Here is a 19,450-nt window from a genome sequence, read left to right as displayed (position 1 = left end):
TACAGCTGTTTTACAAACAACTGTGAGGAACTAAATCCTCTGCTCTCTGCTTGCTTTCAAATGGGTACTTTATAAATTGATGTCTTTCTTCTGTTAGAAGACTTGCAATTAAGAATCTTTTTTCCTAGTATGAGCTAGTATATGAACATCCCATGAGGGAATCTTTCCTTGCATGCATCCTGAAACTTAACTTTTTAGTTATCTCTACAAATAGCCAGAATCATTAAACAAGCTGCAGACAAATACTGGGAGATCATGAATGTCTATGCTGTCCCAGTCCAATAGCTTTTATAATCCTGTATTTTTTTTTGTGACAGTGCCCAGGCTGCAGTACTTTGGAAACAGCTGTAGTGATTTTGGAGTTCAGTACCATTTGGCTTGTTTGTAACTCTTCCTTTGGTGCAGGCTACAACCCTTTCAGCAGAGGGGCAGAAAAACATTCCTTTGTTTCAGAGTAAACTCAGCTGACTGACAAGTCAGGGAAAGCTAAATGTGGAAGAATTTTATGCTTAAAAGGAAGGCTTAATGTTATAGCCTATTTAACAGACTTGAGACTGATAAGCCACACTAGGGCTATTAAATAACCAAATATATATTCATATAAATCAAAAACTATAAATGTTTAAACACGGCATGTATGTTATTTATACTAAGGCTCTAACACAGACCCTATATTTTTGTTTAGGTTACAGATTTGGGCTTACAAGGCAAATGCAAATATTGTGACTGGGTGCTGTGAGTGATTCTCTTTTCACAATCTGTTCAGTTTGTGAAATGAGTGAATGACATTTCTCCAAACCCCTGGAGTAGTGTTTTGGAAGCTATATCACTGTAATGGGCTGATGTTGTTAGTAATGGTCTGCTAGTTCAATATAGGAATTGATTAATTTTGACTGTGGGTATTGCCATCATCCTGGGATTCTGTCATTAAAGTTAAAATTTGGTTTCCTATAAAGGATACATTTCTAGTGCTTATTTAGGGAAACACTTGAAAATACAAATAGAATTTTTGAACAGCAGAAGGTCATAAATGGAACTTCACACTTCATATAACATTTTAAAAAAAGTCAGTGTTTGATCTACCATCTCAAACATGGCAATTTTGATTGCTTACATGAAATGTGAATTTCACCAGTATGGTTCCAGGTTCTAAAGAGGCAATGAGCTTGACTAATTGTGTATTTCTGTTCTGACCTTTTTTATTATTAAAGACTGAAAAAGGCAGCTAGAATGAAAGACCAGTAAGTATGAAATAACTGTTTGAAAAGGGAAATGGTCATAAGCATGTAGCTCTTAAGGATAATTTTTTGATGTTGTCCACTTCCCCCCCCCCCCCCAAAAAAAAAAAAGCTTTGATCAATGCAAAAACTAGTACCTAGGAAGAAAATTTTAATGACCAATGTCCTTCCTGTTGTCAACACTTTTCTGTCAACACTTTAATCGATCCCAAAACTGGGAGTTGGGCTCGGGAGCATCAGAATCTTTCCTGATACGGTTATTGTCATTTAAGGCTTCTATATAAAGCTTTAAGCTAAAGACAGTAGAACTGAGTGACTAATATAAATGGTTCTTGTTTTCTTTGAACTCATTTTCAATGTAAGATTTACTGTTCATGAGCCAGTCCTACCATCTGATTTCCCAGTTGTATTAAATTAACTAATTCCTACTGCTGCTACTTCAAGCTTGTCACTACATGAGCAAGTGATAACTACTGATGACTTTCTTCCCATCACGATTTCTGATAGGTACTGTGATGCAAAAGAAGTGTTTTGCTTATGGTGAGAATGCAAAGGCAATCTTTTTTTTATGGATTACATGATAACACATTTGTTAAACTTTCAGTTCTCTGATTCCATTTGCAGGGCAGGTATTTAGGGGAAGAACTCAAGCCAAACGAGACTCTTTCCGTTTATAAATAAAAAGATGAGTCATAATCAACAAATCACCTTACCTTTCATTACTTATTGCTTACTACTTACAGAATCAAAGGACTGTATCTTTTTTTATTTGGGTCCAGATGCTTTGTTTTATTTGAATGCCAAAATTAAGGTCTAATTGTACAACTTCTGCTTCAAACTATAGCTAATGAGTATTTTTTTTTTCCAGAGGTTAGGAGTAAGAGTTGTTTGAGATGCATCATCTGCCTGAGTCAGAAGTGCAGAAGATGTTGCTTGATATGAGGTTTGAACCTGACTAAAGAACAACTTAGCACACTCTCTGAACAGCAGGTCTGATACAGCTTAAAAAAAAAGGTCATGGAGAATGAGTGACTACTGCATAACTTTCTTCTCTTGCTAGCTATATACAAGTAGACTATGTAGCATCCAAGGAAGAGAGTTTAATTCCAGGTCTGCATGGAAGTGTTCTCCAATGGAAAATGAAATGGTAAGAGAAACAGCAATTGCTTTTGTGGTTCCAGTTTCAGCCACATGATGGGGCACGCTGTCTATGTTACTACTTTGATCAAGTGAAACTAAACAAAAATACCTATTGGGGTTGCACAAGCAGCATATATTCTAAGAAGAAATAATCATAGGGATGCTTTTAGATTTATTAATGATAGCAAATAACTACACTTGTGAAAGTGTATTGTAAAACTGCTGCTTGAGGTGTGTTATCTGCCGGGACCAGAGAAGTGCAGTAGCAGCTGTTGGTATGAGTTTGTTTACTTTGTACAGTATTCTTTAAAAAACAAGCTAAATATAGTTGCACTTCTTCATAGGGTTATTTCTTCATCTTAAATTAAATCCACTAAGACTGAAATAGACCAAGACAGTGAATTACAAGGTTTCTTGTCACCCTGATGTTTTTAGCATGACAAAGCCAGTGCTGTCATACTTCGTTTTTCCTATACTTCAGTAACTTAAGGTTTAAAAAAAAAGCATCAGAATTCCCTATATAGAGTTAGTCAATATCTTGATAATTAATGTTGAATTCAGTAAAACTTTGCCTGAATAAATAAACCCACTCATTAAGTGTTGAACTCTTAAGCTTGGTGATTTTTTTTTTTAACCAAAAATCTACTGTGGAATATACAGTAGTCAAACTTGATGCAACACAACTTCATATATTATGCTTTAGTCTTGTCAGGTTGAAGTATAGGTGGTGACCTGTACAGAAAGTTTGATGGATCAATGTTGTATTATAGTTGTGTGTCTTTTCCCCCTTCTGTAAAGCGATTGTAAATGAGGGGGAAAGGTGTTCTTCCACTCGGACCTTCAGATTTGAAATGAAGTTGGCCAGAACAACTGTACTATGGCAACTTTTCTCTAATTATACTGGGAAACACTAGCTGGAAAAGGGTCTTAGTTCAAATGCCCTCAGCATATTTAGGGGATGATAAACTGCCTCTGTGCTGTCCAGGCAAGGTCCCTGGTTCGGAGTGGAATATACATGTGACTGACTTTACACAGGCAGATTCCTAACTGATACGATACTCGTGGAACTTCTGACCACTACAGCACAAAAGAAGTCCAGGTAGCATGGTGCAAAACTATTGTAGCATCTTCAGAAGTATAGCCTAGACTGTCAAGAAGATAAAAGCAATGAGTAAAACGTTGCATTTGGCAGGGAGAAGATGCTTCTGTGTTGTAAAGGTCTAAACCTGTAAGGAGGAGTATGACAGAACTCAAAGACAGGATGAGGAAAGTACATGTGAGTAGGGCTACCAAGAAAGGTATTGAAAACTGCTGAATACATCAATTACAACTAGAGAACGAAATACTCATTTTCATGGCAACTTTTGGATGCCACCTGGGTGATAATGTTTAATGTTCAAAAGCATAATTACAACTATACTTAATGAAAGTCTGTTAGTAGATATCAAAGCAAATATAAGAAAATGATGGTGGTGAGGAAAATAAGCAGATGGGGGGGGATAACAAACCTGTCCTGGTAATTGAGAACATCATTAGAAGTTTCTCCACCACATAAGAATTAAAATAAGACTAGTTTGTTATCTGTCAAATTGGAAGAGCTTCCTGTAGCCATACATGAGAGGCTAATCATGTTGCTGCTGTGCTTTCCTGGAAGCTGCCTGTGAAGCTGCCCTAACACCCTACAAATTGAAGTGACTTGTCAGTGAGAGTCATTTGCCACATTTTCTTGTAGTTGAGTAACTTGCATATTCTGAATTGGGCACTACTTCAGTAAACAGGGTCCTTTAGCAACATGTAAAAGATGAATATGCTTTAGGCATGTAATACATACTTTGTAGTACAGTTCATAACTTGTACCCCAGGGAAAACACTTCTATTGTGTTTTGTCACTCCTTTAAGTTATTTTGGTTGACTATTTTTTGGATGTGTTCTGAAGTGTTCTGGTTATAGGCACTTAACAGGTAGTTGCTGTCTTTTTGATACGTGTGTAAACAGTGCCTTGTACAGTTAGGACCATGCCTTGAGCTTGGAGATTTCAGTACAACACATACAATGATAATACTTTTATTTTCATGTTAATGTTCTGTATTAGCCTTGCAGAACTTAAATGAACAAGCATAAGTATAAAATTACTCTCCTGCCTGTGTAAAACGGATAGAAGAAAATAATGCTATCTGCTTGGATTAACTACGCTTTCAAAGTTGCTTTGTATTTTAGTTGCTCTTGCTCTCTCTTGTGTGGACACTTGCTAGTGGCTTACTGCTAGCAGAGGGCTTTCATCTGCTCTGAACACTGGATAGATCCTACTTCTAAATACATGGCATGTGTCACTGCACTTAAAAACTTAACATGTTAAGTTCTGTAATGTCACTTCCGCAGGTACTGGTTTGTGACTAGAGAACTTTGTAGAATTATAAATAAGGAAGAAACAGATGCAGCAGTTGACATGGTAGATATTTTCTGGATTGCTCTGTTTCTTGTTCTCCATCCCAGCTGGATGATTTTTGCATATGCTAAAAAGACATAGAGCCTAAGAGAAAGAAAGGATGTATTTAATCTCTTGAAAAATCAACATTTATGATTAATTAGAAGGGATCTGAAGGAGGTCACATCAGTCTTCATCAGCTGTAAGTGACATCTTAAAATGACACAGTGATTTAAGGAGGCTATGGAAATCACTGAGATTAGCAAACCCTTTAGAGAGAGGAAGAATGTTTTCATCTTAGTTCCATATCTGTTTTCATATCCAAAAATCACATGTTTTGAATGACTGATTTTTCTGTAGTTTGCTTTTCTGTAGTATGCAAAAAGAACAGTGACAGTAGATGGGGAAAATCAATAACTTAGATCATTCAAGGAAGCAAAATCCCTCAGAGTAGCACTTTAAGCAGCAGGTGAACTAAGTATAGTAAATGCCTTGTCTATGTCCAAAGCAATGTATTATTGCTTGCACTAATCTCATCTCTGGAGACAGCTTTTGCTGTTGCTTTACATGCATGTTTGTAGACTTACAATGATGGCAAGAGTGTGGCTTTCTGCACGGTGACTATCAGTTTATCTATTCTTGAAGTTATCAGTTGCAGTTCAGATTTGATGATTATTCAGATCTTGCTACGAACACACATTTGGCAGCCACTGCCAATATTTGTCAGCCCCGATTTCTCTCCCCACCCTCTCATTCCTTTTGCCATTTAGAACTAAAATAAGAGACTACAGAAGACAAGAATGTGTTATTCCCTATAAAGTCTTTAATAACATATATAATGGGCTTAGATGCTTTTACTGAGAAATAACTTGCAGATTGGCTTCTGGGTGTATACTCCATTTGTGCTGGACTGAACGGTAAACTTATTTCACAAAGCAGTTGAACAAAATTTTCATGGAGTTGCTTTTACCTGGAAGGGCATGAGAGAAATGAAGTAAGCCTGTAAAAGAGAAATTGGCAAAAATTTCAAAGGCAAAACTTTATCATTGTGAAATATGTCTCTGTTCAAGAAAATTTGATTACCTGAATGATGCCAAAAAATATGCAGTTAATATAGGCAGTGACTTTTTGGCAAATAAGACTTGACTTAATCATATATTAAAACATGATACTTTTTTTAATTATAGGATTAGCCAATTTTACATAAGCTTAGTGTTCTGTTGCTAAACATTAAGGCTCAGGTTATCAAAGATTCAATTAAATGAATCGCATACCTACAAATCCTTGGGATTTGCAAAAGCCTAAACTATTCTTGAAAAACAAGCATTTTGTACAGTGTCCAGAGTAAGATGTTCAAGGCACTACCACAATACAAAAAGCTATCTAATGACAGTCAATAGAAAATGAAAAGATAAATCCAATAACTATTAATCAGTAAGTGGGACCAAAGAAAACTTAAATGCATAATTTATTGTATGATTATCTGCTTACTTGGTATTTGAATCAGCCTCTTAATGTCTTCATAAAGAATGATAGGTAAATTAATCAGCTTAGCATTACAACTGTAGCATGGTATAAGTATTTTCATCTGACTAATCCTAAATTTTGTTGCCAAAAAGCTTGATTTTGTTTGCTGGCACCAGCTCAGCAACTTCACATTTTCTTAATTAGAAAAATATTTTTGCATGATAGCATTAGCCTTGTGAATTCTCTCCAAGATTTGTTTGTTTTTTCTTTAGTATGAACTGTTCTATTGTCCTTTTTGGTGTAATTGACTCAAAAGAAATCTCATGTGACATTTTCATAAGAATGTGGTCTGCTTTCTGACTTGTTTTTGCCAAAACGTCTTTTACTACCTGTAGTGCCATAGACTGACTGTTTTCATAGCTTTTTGTGGTGCTTTGCTGTTCTGAGAAACACTTGAGTCCCTCATCAACAGTGATTCTTGTGCAGGTGGATCCCTACCAGGGTCAGTGGGCCCAGTAGAGTGCTGTACTCCCCATGAAGTAGCTGGCTAAATCAGATCAGATATCCTCTGACTCAGCGATCTGGTTGCACTATTGAAGATCTCAACTGCATGAGAAGATGCACTCTAGCAAGAATCTTCCTATCGTTAATCACACTAATACAGATATAAATACATACAGATTTTATTAGGACTGTCTTTCATGCTAGTAAAACATCTATGCCTCTCCTGTATCATGCATTCTTTCAAAGGCAATATACATTTGCAGACACTACTGATTTTTAAAGCCTATACAAAATTTTTATGTAATGCTTTCTTAAAAGGTCTAGAAAGACTTGCTTTTATTCTTGTACTAAAATTGCTCCTTATAATGACTTGAGGGCTCTTTGGGGGATATTTTTTGCTATGTGTTGGAAATTCAAATCAATTGTATTTCAGAATTCACACTGAAAATTTAGTGATGATTCTTGCCAAAGTTAATATCATTTGACTATTGGGGAAAAAATGAATAAGGAGAATATACAAATATATGAATGATCTCAAAGGCCACAGATTCATGGAAAAACACACCTGGAATGGACCAGAAGTAGAAATTTCTCATCTTCATCTTCTTAGGTAAGACTGTTTTTATAGCATTCCTGACAAGTGTTTGTCCAGCCCATTCTTCAAGACCTCCAATAACAAAGATTCCACAGCCTTTTCTGTCCTTCACTTTTCTTACAATTGGTTCTACACTAACACAAACCCCACTTTTTTGATTTAATATGCAGTACAGAATTACTGTGAAAATTGTCCTTTGGAGCAAAGAAGACTTATTTGCTGAAAGTGAAAGAAGCTGATTCAATAGCAGTAGTTAAATTAAAGCAGAACTTGTGAGAATACAGCAAACTTGCTGGAACTATTGATCAAAATATTAACCAATATGCATATTGATTCTAGATGTCCAGTTCATCAGAATGAGCACCTTTCCCCTTTCTAATCATGTGACTTGCCTCTGTTCTCATTTTTCACTTACAATATAAACTACCTACTTAACTAGCTTTCACTGTTATAATGTAAGTTCTAATTCTTTTGAGGTGCCTGAATAAAAGACATTATGTGCAACCTCCTATGATGGTGAAATATTTTCACTCAGGGCAGGTCACACTAACATTCTATTTCAGTTCCCTCCCTCAAAGAAGAAATGAGAGGTTGGAAAATGAAAAACCCCCAACCCTTCAAACTGCAGTGCCTTTGTTTTAAGCGCTGCCAAATGCAAATCAAATCTGTCTGTCAGGATATGAGAACAGCTTCTTTCAAAAACAAACTTAGTCTTGGTGAACTGGGTGGAGCTGGCTTGGACCAAGCCCTGGCTCCTTTGAAAGACTGAAATGAACCATGCAACAAAAGAGGCTGCTTTTAGTCTGCATTGCAGATACTGATACCTACACCTTCTAATATTTGAGATGTAGCCAACAGAAAGGAAGAGGAATTTTAACTCCCTTTCCTGGCTATAAACTGTACTGTGTACTTAGTTTTGTGTACTAGTGGTTTACATTATTTGAACTGTAGTGGAGTGGCTTTGGTTCCAACCTATTTAACCCCTAGAATGGGGGAGGGGGGTGAGGACTAATGGTACAGCCGAAAGCTCAGCCCCTCAGTTTAGGAAGGTAACCATGGAATGCAGAAAGAAAGAATGTGAGATAGAGATGCACAAGTCAAAGAAGGACCAAAGGTACAAGACAAATTGCTTCTCTGTGAGACACTGGCAGTCCAGTTATCAACGAGAAGGGCTTCTTTACCCTGTCCCTCATTGTATTTCAACCTTGTATGGTAACTAGAGGGAGCATTTTGTTTACTAGGTCCTTGGCCTTCCTGTTGAGTGTGAACTCAGTACGAGGTTTCTAAATACAATGGCGGTGCGTTGCCATTGACTGTGAATATGTCAAACCTGGTCTGAGAGCCAGCACAAGGCCTTCCCATTGCTGCAGTCCTGTTTAAGGCCTGCTTCCCAGGTTACCATCGTGAAAGCGAGGGCGAGAAACTCTTTCGGGGTATAGATACACAATTCTAGATTGGAATAATGTTACATAAAGAAAGGGAAAAAACTTTGTTAGTAGTGACCCCTTTATCTGTAAAACCACTTCCATTTTGGAGTTCTGTGAGTGAATAATGTCAGTCTCGACTAAAACAGTTGTACTGGTCACAAAGGTGTGTATTCAGAAGGTGGTAAATACGGTACGGGATTGTGTTTTTGTTCCCTGTAGATGTGTAAATCTAATCAAACTGCACCTGTGTGCATCTGAGTAGTTCCAAGAACACCATAGAGTTATCCTGGTTGTGCACTGTGGCAAAGGATAGCTGGATTTTTTCACAAACTGTTTGTGTGTGTGTGTGTGTAACTGAAGTTAAATAACAGCACTTCTTCAACTACTTTCCGTGAAGATTCATGACAAGCCAGAAAAGTTAGCACTAAAATTACAAATTTCAATGGGTGTGTGTTGATATTAGCTGCAACCAGCTAGTTAATAGTATGTATTAGTCACAGAGAAAGTTTGACCAGAGAGCCATTTTTATCCAGAATATTTATTGGAGTATTAGTAGGGGCTGTGATACTATAGAAACTTAAGATTAAATCTAACAGCTAGATTTTGTTTAAACTACTCCTTTCTAAGGTATTTGTTTAAACCCTTCCATCCCAATTTTGCACTAAGTTCTCATGCATGGACTTAATGATTCCAGTGAAAACAATGGAAGAAAACTGTGTACAAATTTTGTCTTCTGTAGTATAAAACATTCTATTCTCTCTGCTTGTATTAACATAGTTAGAGGTAAAGACTTTTAACTTCAGGGTGTTTTTCATTTCCTAGTAAATATCAGCTATAGCATTTGCTAATTTTCTGGTTTAATAATATAATTATCCTGACTGAACATGAAGTGAACAAGGCAAGCTGAAACTAAAAGTTAATTTTTCTCATGGTAGCTCACAGTGTATTTTTTTATTAAATAGGCACATGCTGGTTATTGCTATGAAATTACTGCAACTGAACAAAATCTCGCCAACCTATGTCAGAATGATCGATCTTTATTTTTGTTAAACTCTTTTTTTGAAACCTTTCACCCCCACCCAGGCCCCAGGAACAACAAACTTTCCCCTTCTTACCTGCTATGGGACATATAAATTCCCAGTGCTGTTTGCAAGCTTTTGACTCTTTTTTTTTTTGGGGGGGGGGGAGGAGGGGGCAGGATGTGGGGGGGGGGGGGGGGATGCAGATCATCAGGCTCTCTGGTCTGTTTGGGGAATTAAATCTACCTGTCAGCAAATGTCCCAGCTGCAGAGCAGCTCCTCCGCAGCCTTTGCAGCTCCTCGCTCGGCAGGGATAGAAAACTGAGAGGCCTTTCAGTGAGCTGCTGCCAGCGCTGCGCTGTGTAGTGGCGCCTGCAGCGGGGACTCACCGCTCCCCCCTTCCCCAGGAGGGCACCGGGGGGGGGGGGGCTGGGTGGGAGAGATGTCATGGGAGCAGCCTGGCCGGGGGGCTCCGCATAGGCTGTTACCCGCACAGTGTGTACGGAGCTTTGTGCTATCACTATGGACAAGTACTTTAAACGAATGTTATTTCATCTGCAGGTTCTTTGAGAATAATTGACTAAAATGGCTTGTCTGCTGAGTGTCGGCTTGCTTGATCTGGCTTGCGTGCAAGATTCCCCATACTACCTCTGGCCTGTGGTGGGAGCAGTGTGACTTTTCAGATCAGTTTCCAGAGAATCACACGAATAAATTCAGAATTTGTTTCTGCAAGTAATCTCTGTCTGCTTGCAATTTGCTGTTTCCACAAAAATTTCTGGCAGTGAATGTGTTTGCTTGGATTCTCGCAATTGTTTTGGTAAGTATATTCTTTCCCTTGACAGGCTTTCTTGGCAAATATTTCAAATTCCTGTTTTTCTCTTTTTACATTTTACTTTTTCTCATGATTTTCTGCTGCAGCCCTTCATTATTTCTAAGGTGGCTCTACCTGTTAGTACATGATGCAGAATTCCTGGGCTTGCACAGATTTTTTCCTTCTGGATACAAATGAGTTTCTGGCTAACCATAACAATGGAAGGAGTCTAGCAAGACTTAGAGAATAAGCAAAAGTCAGACTGGTTATAACTAAGCAGCAAAATGAATTTCAGTTCCTAAAAAAATTTAAAGTTCTCAGTTGTTTTGTTGTGTAGGTCTGAAATCAGGGTTACAATCCAAATACTTAATTTTTTCCCAATATTGAACTTTTATCATAATTAATTTTGGTCACATTGAAATATTCATGCCTCATGAATATCTTGCTGCTTTCTAAATTAAATATGTTCTCTTCAGTCCTTGGAGCCCTGAAGTCCCATCTACTTGCCAGTCATCTGCAAGGATTTGGATACCTTCAGACACTTCAGAAGTTCAGTGTGCATTTGAGAAGTCAGCTGGGTAAATCAGGATTGTGATCACTAGGCAAACCTACTGGCCTTCCTGCTCTATCATCTCTGCAGAGAGTGTCGGTAGAAAATTGTTTCATCAAAAAGCAATAATCCATTCTAGCCAAGAGCCTGGTACCGAAGAAGCTGTGATTAAGAAGAGGACAAGTAGGAAAGAAGGTTAATATCCTGGAGGGAGTAGACTTAAGGGAAAGGGACCAGGCAAATATAGGCTGGTATAGGAACCTGAAGGTATGGGGCCAAGAACCACAAAATGGAAAGTTGGGGGGAAAGGGTAGCTGAAACACTTAAGAGTCCAAGATAGCCGTAGATGGTCAGTGGTGTGCATGGAAGCAGAATTGCATGGTATCTTTTTCTGTGGATCAGCATCTTGTGTCTCCATGGATTTCAGGTAGGGAATGCTTTGCTGCTTGAGGAAGCATCTGGGGCTGAAAATGAGATCTAATTTATTGACATATTTCTAAGTTGAAGAAATGATAAATAAAACAATTTGAGTTTTGCTGAGATATTAGCATGTTCTGATTCGGATTTCTTAGGTTATAATCTTGCTTACCTCACCTGTATATGGCTCACGTGAGGATTAAGAAAGAGCTGAAATGGGAATGCAGAGAAGAGATGAACAGGGATGGAGAGCTTATCAAAATTTGTTTAAAATATATTGTTTCATTTTTTTTCATTGAGAAATTGAAGAACTTGAAGGAACTTGTTTTCAGAAACAAGATATTAACACAGAAGAAAAGAGTAAATGAAAAATATATCAACCAGTTCTAGCTGCTGGGTTTTTTTTTAACATATAAAATAGTGGTTAATGCATGTGATATAATTTAGAATGTAGTAATTGTGAGGCTTTTATTAAAATATGTACTTAAATGTAATTAATTTTGATAAAAAGGGAATGGAAGTAAAGTGGTTCCTATAAAAGTTTAGGAGTCTTTTCTCAGCTTGTCCAATAGTTTTGTTGAGTGGATTTGAACAAGTCAATCAAATGGTTAGTGCCTCGGTTTCCCCATCTTGATAGAGACAAAATATAATTAATCCCTCAGAGTGCTATGTGATTTTAATTAGCTTTTTAAACTCATATTTCTTAGGCAGAAATACAAACTGTTATTTTAATAAAAAGATTTTAGATCTCCTTCAAAAACTCCTGTCTTAAATCTGTCATATTGTTCCTATGAATTTGAAATATGAACGCTTGTCCTGGCTTTGTTTCTTTTCTAAGTGTGCAGATCACCAAGAACAGTACTCTCTTAGGTCTGTTTGCTGAACCACGTTGACTTGTTTCCACTTGTTCTTAGCTGGCTGGTGTTAGGACCCTGAAAAAAGACAGCAGCAACGTGATATAAATAGAGTACCAGAATGGGACAAAGTTTGAGAAGAAAGCATGACATCACTCAGGCTTGCTCTCCACCCAAAAAGATCTGAGATGGAGTTGCAAACGTGAGCTGGACAAGCGAGGAGTTAACAAGTCATTTTAGTCCAGTTGCTGAGGAAATAGTGAAGAGTTATACGCCCTATGCACTATAAGGAAGTACACTTTCTTGCTAGCAAAACCAAAACTGGCTTCAGATCTCTGACAACGTGAAAGTAATTGAAAGGAAAAGACAACTATAGAAAGAAAGTTGAAAACAATCTTTTTGTTTGGCGTAGATTGTAACAGAAATATTTGACTTCTTTCCATGGAACGATACAAGTTTGGATCTGATGCACATTTCTTATAATTTTGCTCCAGTCATGGTAATTTATTTATGGATAAATGAAGAGATCAAAGTGTGAAGCAAGCAGATATTACTGAAAAGATCTGGAAGAATATTTTGCCATCGCTGAAGGAACGGACTTCTTGAACCTGCATGGAAAATGTCCCTTTTAATACAAAAAGGAGCAAAGGAAAACTTATGACTGAAACATTACAGGAATTTGATATCTGTTGTACTTTTAACCTTTAAAAGACCATGAAGAATTTATTATCTCTACTCTGTTGTCATTCTTTGCTGGTTTTATTGCAGTCCAAATATCAGGTAATATTCTGAATATGGCTAGCATTGAGATTTATTTGGATTCCTCTTAGCAAGTTTTGCTTCACACTGTCTCATTATGTAATGTTTTATGTGCAGGTGTATGGAAACTATTCCCAGCTCCCCAAACACCCAGGTAAGAAATGTTCTATTTATATTTTATGACAATAAGCTTAAATATTTATTTGCTTTTTGGTTTATATATTTTGTTTTTCTTAGTAGCTCCAAAGAAACAGTGATCTTACTTCAGACTTTATTACATTTTGAGTACGGAACTGGCATATGAATGTATCAGACTGCTTCAATCAGTTTAAATTCAGTATTCTCTCTACTAAATATTCTGCATAAAAACGTATATAGAGAAAAACTGCTTGTATTTGCATAGAAAAACTCAGACTTAAAAAGTAATAATAAGTGATCACTGTATATGAGTTCTCTGAATCAGACTTCTACACAGATGACTTTTTGCCACAATTTCATAGTGTTCAGCATTTTAAATTCATTGATTTGCAGTTAAATATTACGGTTTGTATACTTTCCAGTACTTTGGCATGGCTTCAGGCCATCTACCCTCCTCCCAGCCTTCTTGCTTAAATTTAAATCAATCATAGAGCATACTTGGGCTCTCATCTGTTTTCAGTGTAGAAAAACTCGCTCAAAGCTTATTTGAGGTCTGTGCGTAACTGCAGAGTTCTTCTGTTTGTATAAATAGTTTAACCTCAAGCCTCATGGTGGTGTACAAGTACAATTTTACTGTTTCACCAATTTATGTATTCCTTTGTGCTTTTAAGTTTTAACCATATGTAATTATTTTCATAATAAAACACAGCATGCTGTGGAAAAGCCATGTTGTTGGCTATTGCAGTCTCTTCAGCCAAGTTAGCTTCTTTTGTTATGCCTTCACTGGAAAACAATGAAAATATAGTCTCTGTTCCTATAGATTGGATCACTGGCTTTTAATTGGTGGCACAATAAGAAAAAAAAAGGCCTCACTCAATAAGGAGGCGAGTTATACGACACTTAGTTTGTAGTACTTGGTTTGTAGTATACTGTGTGTGTGCGAGCACAGCTGTGAGTGATCCTTTTTGGATTTGAACTGGGCAGTAAACAAGTTTCATGATTTGGTTCTAAACACGCAGAGTTACCTATTGAGAGAACATTGCAAGTAGAAGCTGAATTCAAGTCAATAGGTCCCTGTTCCCTGCCCGCCCGTGCCCTTCCCCCCAACCCCCTCCGGGTTTTAGGACTCTAGGCTGTAAGCAGGGTGACAACACGGCTTGCTTTATATAGTTCAGAACTGGGATCTAGGAAAGCCAGTTTCCATGCAGCGTGGCTAGACACAATTCACTCCTTTGCTGTATCTCTGTTACCCTTCCCATTCTCTTTTTTCCCAGCTTTTAAATATAAGCTCCATAAAATATAGCTTCTCTTTAGGTGTTTGCCTGATGTCAGTCACAGTAATGCATAAAGGCCTTTGTTGTGATGGACCTACAACTAGTAGTGTTTATGCCATGTTGTGCCATCAATTCATTTTTCTCTCTGGATTCTTCTTTTCTTTCTGTTCTTTTTCTGTATTTTACTGTGTTTTTTCCGTCATCTCTCTGTAAATTTTAATGCTTTTTCTAACACGAAAAGTTAGATATTAATGGAAGCAAGAGATGTTTGCATAAAAGCACACTGCAAAACTGCAGGCATATTCTGTGCTTAGCAAAATAGAGCTGGTAGTTTGAGAGCCAGGTGGAGGTATACTAGCACAGGTTGCCTATGTGGATGCTCTGAATGCAGCAGGAATTCTTCACTTTCACTTCTGCAGTAGCCAGTGTATCTTCTTGCAAAAATAGAACTGAGCACACACCCAGACTTAGTTTACTTAAATTAGGGTATAGGAACAAGAAAAAGTTTACCTTATTTCCTCAGTGTGCTTTGCCACACTCAGCTTAGTGGAGTTTGGGTTCCCTGGGATTTTCAGACTGTTTTGTATGTGTGTGGTGTTGTCTTTTCTTACCTTACAATAGCTTTCTCTTTTGGTTAGCAGTTGTACCTTTCTCTGTATTTTCCAAGTACGCAAAGCAAATGTAACCATAGGAGCTCATCCATTTCTCTAAACAGATCCCTTTCTCATCTAATTACTGTCATGCTCCCTCTCTGTGGGAGAACCTCTCTGGCAACTGCAAACATTCCTAGTTAGGGAGTCCAATAGCACATTCTGGTCAATTATGAATCATTTGTCAGATATCCTTGGGTATAATTCAGTTTGGAGGGAAGTCTGAGCAGGCTGTGTATCCTCATAAGATGCATGGTTTCTTTTAGTTCTGTGCTCTCAGATCTACAATTTTTTGTTGTGATGTTTAGCAGTTTTATCAGCTCTCCTCTCTTATTCGGAAAATCTTAGACTCTTTTGTCACAGCTCTGAAATTACACCAGGACGGCAGAGGAGATCAAGACAGCGTGGGTTAGACAGTTCGAGGGTGCAAAGAAAATTTTAGCCCCTCCAAGTTCAGTGTAAACGACTGGTCTCTGTATCCAAGACATTGGAGTGATTATCAAATGGGCAAACTGTTTTTGATTTCTCTCAAGGATAAGGAAAGGTGGGGGACAGGCTGTAAGTGTCAAGGGACACTGCTTTGTAGTTTGCTTTAATTTGCACTCCATTTTTATAAAGTTTTGGGAGCTTTGGTATGGTGTGCATATTGTTTGACAGGTGGTTTTTAAGCAACTTGTTTCGCTCATCAGGTTCTTGAAAGGTTGCTTGAGAATCAAAAATGAGTGTAGGACTGAGCCGCTGATATGGTATAACTTGTAACTGAGAGTTGCTTCACGTCCTTTGGAGACCCCAGAAGGATCAGCAGTATTGTACTTGTTGGGTAGTGCTATTGAAGGCACACTTACTGTTTATTTACTTTAAGTAAGGTTACTTTGTTAGTAAGAGTTTTCAGGAACTAAAATGGGGCTTCATTAGGTCAGTCCAAACATAATATTAACTAACCATCAGAATAATGAAGACAAAGACATAGGTAGACTTTTTTGAAATTAATAATCTTTTTTTTTCCCAACTTTATACTTTGTCTAATGCTTGAAAACAGGAGCAGGGGGTAGAGCTGCATCCCAAGGTGTTACATGGAAAGGACTTACAAAACTTGTGATCAGGGATATGGGAAATCATTTGGTTAATAAATCTATGGAAGATCTTCTGTGTATGAAAGAAGATGCAGAGGGGAGAAGGACGAAGAACACTTGACACCTGTCAATACTTTTTATTTTGGGATGGATAGAGGGAATTGAGGGAGGACCACATCACTTTCTAGCAATCACCAAATTTGATTGAAAAACTTAGTAGAGAAATAGTAACCCCTATAAATGCTGGCTTTTATAAATATTTGCTCTTGCCCCCCCCTCGCCCCCCCCACCAAAGAAAAAAGATTAACTCATACTAGTAGAATGATACGTCTTGATGATGAACAAAACATTCTCATTTGCAATCACTATAATATTTCCATGCATCTGTATCAGCCTTCTAAAATCTTCTTTGATATAGGCAATTATTCGATTTCTTCCAGCACAGTGGGTTAAATTAATTTGGGGAATAAAGGTTTCTTGCACCTAACAAGATAATACAGTTCATGTTTTATTACATTATTAGTGCTATACCCTTAAAATAGAATTGTTATCTTAACATAAAATTTAATTGCTTTGGGTAGCCTGCTTCTGCTCAGGTTTGAAAAATCACATCTCTCTAAAATCTCTTCTAAATCCTGTCAATTAGACTGTGTAGATAAATCTGCCAATGGGCAGGGGAAACGATCAGATTTTCTGCTTTTGTCAGCTTGTCCACCTGATGCTGAGGAGGACATTAAGAAAAACAAAATGCTCTCATTAGTCACGTTGTTTTTGATGTAGTGAAGAAGATTCTGAACAAATAGTTAATGCAGAGTAGTGAACTCTTTTCATATATTGCTTATTATTTTGGAACCCTGGAGTTTCCTTCCATTATAGGGTATAGTTCTCCTATATAATGTTAAGATGAGAGGAATTAAGGCTAGCCTCTTGTGCAGTGATGGCTGCCTGTTCAGACCCTTATGCTCTCATCCACATCACAGCTCTTCCACCATTGAGTACTGCTCCCTATTATGTCTGACTAGCGTGTCCCCATAGAGAAAGGGGGTAAAAAATGCTCAGATTAATATAATCGGAAGGTGTTGTACTGTTTCTCCTGTGGGTTTTGAGAAAAGGATGAGACTCCTGAGAACCTGCTAGCATCTTCTCCTATTCCCTTGGATTCTAGAGCTGAGTCCTCTATGGAGAGGTTTCTATATGAGGAAGGAGCAGAAGAACTATGCTATAGAAGCTAAACGGCCTACACAGCATTCCCTTCTGTGTGTCTTGTACTATCTATTGTGTTTTAGAAAGCTGTGCAGACCTTTAGTTATTGTGTCATATCTATTAAAATCTTATAATTATTGGACCAGAGCCTCAACTGCTATTTCAATGAATGCTGCCTGATACACTGGCAGAGATTTGGTCAGCGATCACTATGCATTTCAAATGCAGTTAGAATAAAAAAATCATTTGAAAAAACAGATTCTCTGCAGTGGGCAATCAGATATATGGCTTTAACCTTCTCTGCCATTTTGATTTATAGTCTGTCTTCTTTGCTTATGTGCAGTGTTTGATTTACATAAAATATCTTGTTTTACTTAACCTATTGACCTCCTTTATTGTTTTCCTCTGTGGAGACTTGTTACACTCAGTGTTGGACCTTACTTTAATGACCTTTTCATCTGTTTTTCCTTGAAAGGGTTCAAAGTTCTGGCATCGGCTTCCCATTACTGGCCACTGGAAGATGTGGATGGAATTCATGAGTTTCGGGATACAAATGGAGGTAGACACAGAATTTGTTGACAATGGCAATAACATAAGTATTTGTGGCAGTCTGTAAGTAGAAAGGCAGCAGGAGAAATAAAAAGGGGTTAGCTTTTATACAACAGCAGTTGAGACTTCTTTTTAATACTTTAGTAATGCTCAGATGTCCAGATGATATTGTATTTGAGTACTGTGGGTTTTTTGTTTTTTTTTTAAGAGAGTATTCTTGGACACTTTGAGCTGTCTACACATTTTTAGGATTACAAAGAGAAATGGTTAATTAAAATTAAAATTACATTGCTATTAGTTGATTTGGTACATGCATAACGAGCACAGATATACTCAGTGAGATCTTTGGCTATGCCAGTAGTGAAGATACCTAATTTTTTTTTGCCTTTTAAAAGGAATTAAATGCCCAACTTATACAGGCACTTTTGAAAATTGCACATAGTATCCATAGAAAGAGAAGCACAGGCTGTTACCTGAATATTTCTTGCTCATTTATATCTGTTTTTGAATGATTCCTTAAAACAATATTGTAGCAATACTTCAAAAAGTTTTTCAAACTGGTCTAAATCATGAGAGGCTTGTCAAGGTAAAACACTCACTGATTTGAAAGGAAGTTGGTAGGATTGGAGGGTTCCACAGGGAGTGATACTGCTATAGTTGTTGCTATTTATTACACAAAAATGGTAACATCAATCACAGTTCATAAGTGGGGAAAAGACCTCGACCTATAAATATCTAAAATCTCTTATTCCAGAGGTGCTCAAGTATTTTAAACTTAGACTCTTTGACTCCTCTTTCCAGGAAGTTTCTTAAAGGAATGAAACTGGATGCGTAGAAATAAATCTGGGCACTATTCTACTCCTGTTAGAGACTGATTGCAGCATTTCCATTGACTTCAAAAGGATCGTAATTTGGCCTACAAAAAGTTACCATATGAGTTCTTTAACACAGTGGTAAATATTTTTTCTGACAGTGGACTTCACATAGTTTCAACTGGAGTAAAGCACTCTATCTAGCATTGTTTTGGCATGCTGTGTTATAAATATATTAAGTACTTGAAAAAGATTCATGAAACACAAAATACAGCTCTTGGAAAAATTATAATTGCACAATTAAGGTTACAAAGAGCATTTTTAAAAAATGTATCAAATGGCATTGTTTCAGTGAAATTCAGAAATGTTTTACTTTAGCATCATGGAAGAGTTATAGGAGAATATACATAGTTTCTGATTCTGCAAAACTTCTTGTAGGAATAGGACTGGTTCACATGAGCAATCCTCTTTGACTCCTATTATGCCATTGTGTTAAACAAATTTATAAAGGAGCCAATGGCACGACTGCTGAAAAAAGATTTGGA

The 19,450-nt window shown here is 37.3% G+C and overlaps 1 protein-coding gene across 2 annotated transcripts in view; it reads left to right on the top strand.

Moving 5' to 3' along the window:
• Window positions 1–12,366: 12,366 nt before the first annotated feature.
• The window catches only part of ADGRD1 (adhesion G protein-coupled receptor D1), a 169,354-nt gene continuing 162,270 nt past the window's right edge, over window positions 12,367–19,450 (top strand). For both annotated transcript variants that reach the window (XM_067306966.1, XM_013949192.2), the window contains exons 1-3: window positions 12,367–13,227; window positions 13,324–13,360; window positions 18,020–18,103. In XM_067306966.1, coding sequence (XP_067163067.1) covers window positions 13,162–13,227; window positions 13,324–13,360; window positions 18,020–18,103 — 187 coding nt within the window. In that variant the 5' untranslated portion in view covers window positions 12,367–13,161. The remainder of the gene's footprint in view (window positions 13,228–13,323; window positions 13,361–18,019; window positions 18,104–19,450) is intronic.

Source organism: Apteryx mantelli, chromosome 17, assembly GCF_036417845.1.
Source record: "Apteryx mantelli isolate bAptMan1 chromosome 17, bAptMan1.hap1, whole genome shotgun sequence".
Lineage (NCBI taxonomy): Eukaryota > Metazoa > Chordata > Aves > Apterygiformes > Apterygidae > Apteryx > Apteryx mantelli.
This window is presented reverse-complemented; position numbering and strand designations above follow the sequence as displayed.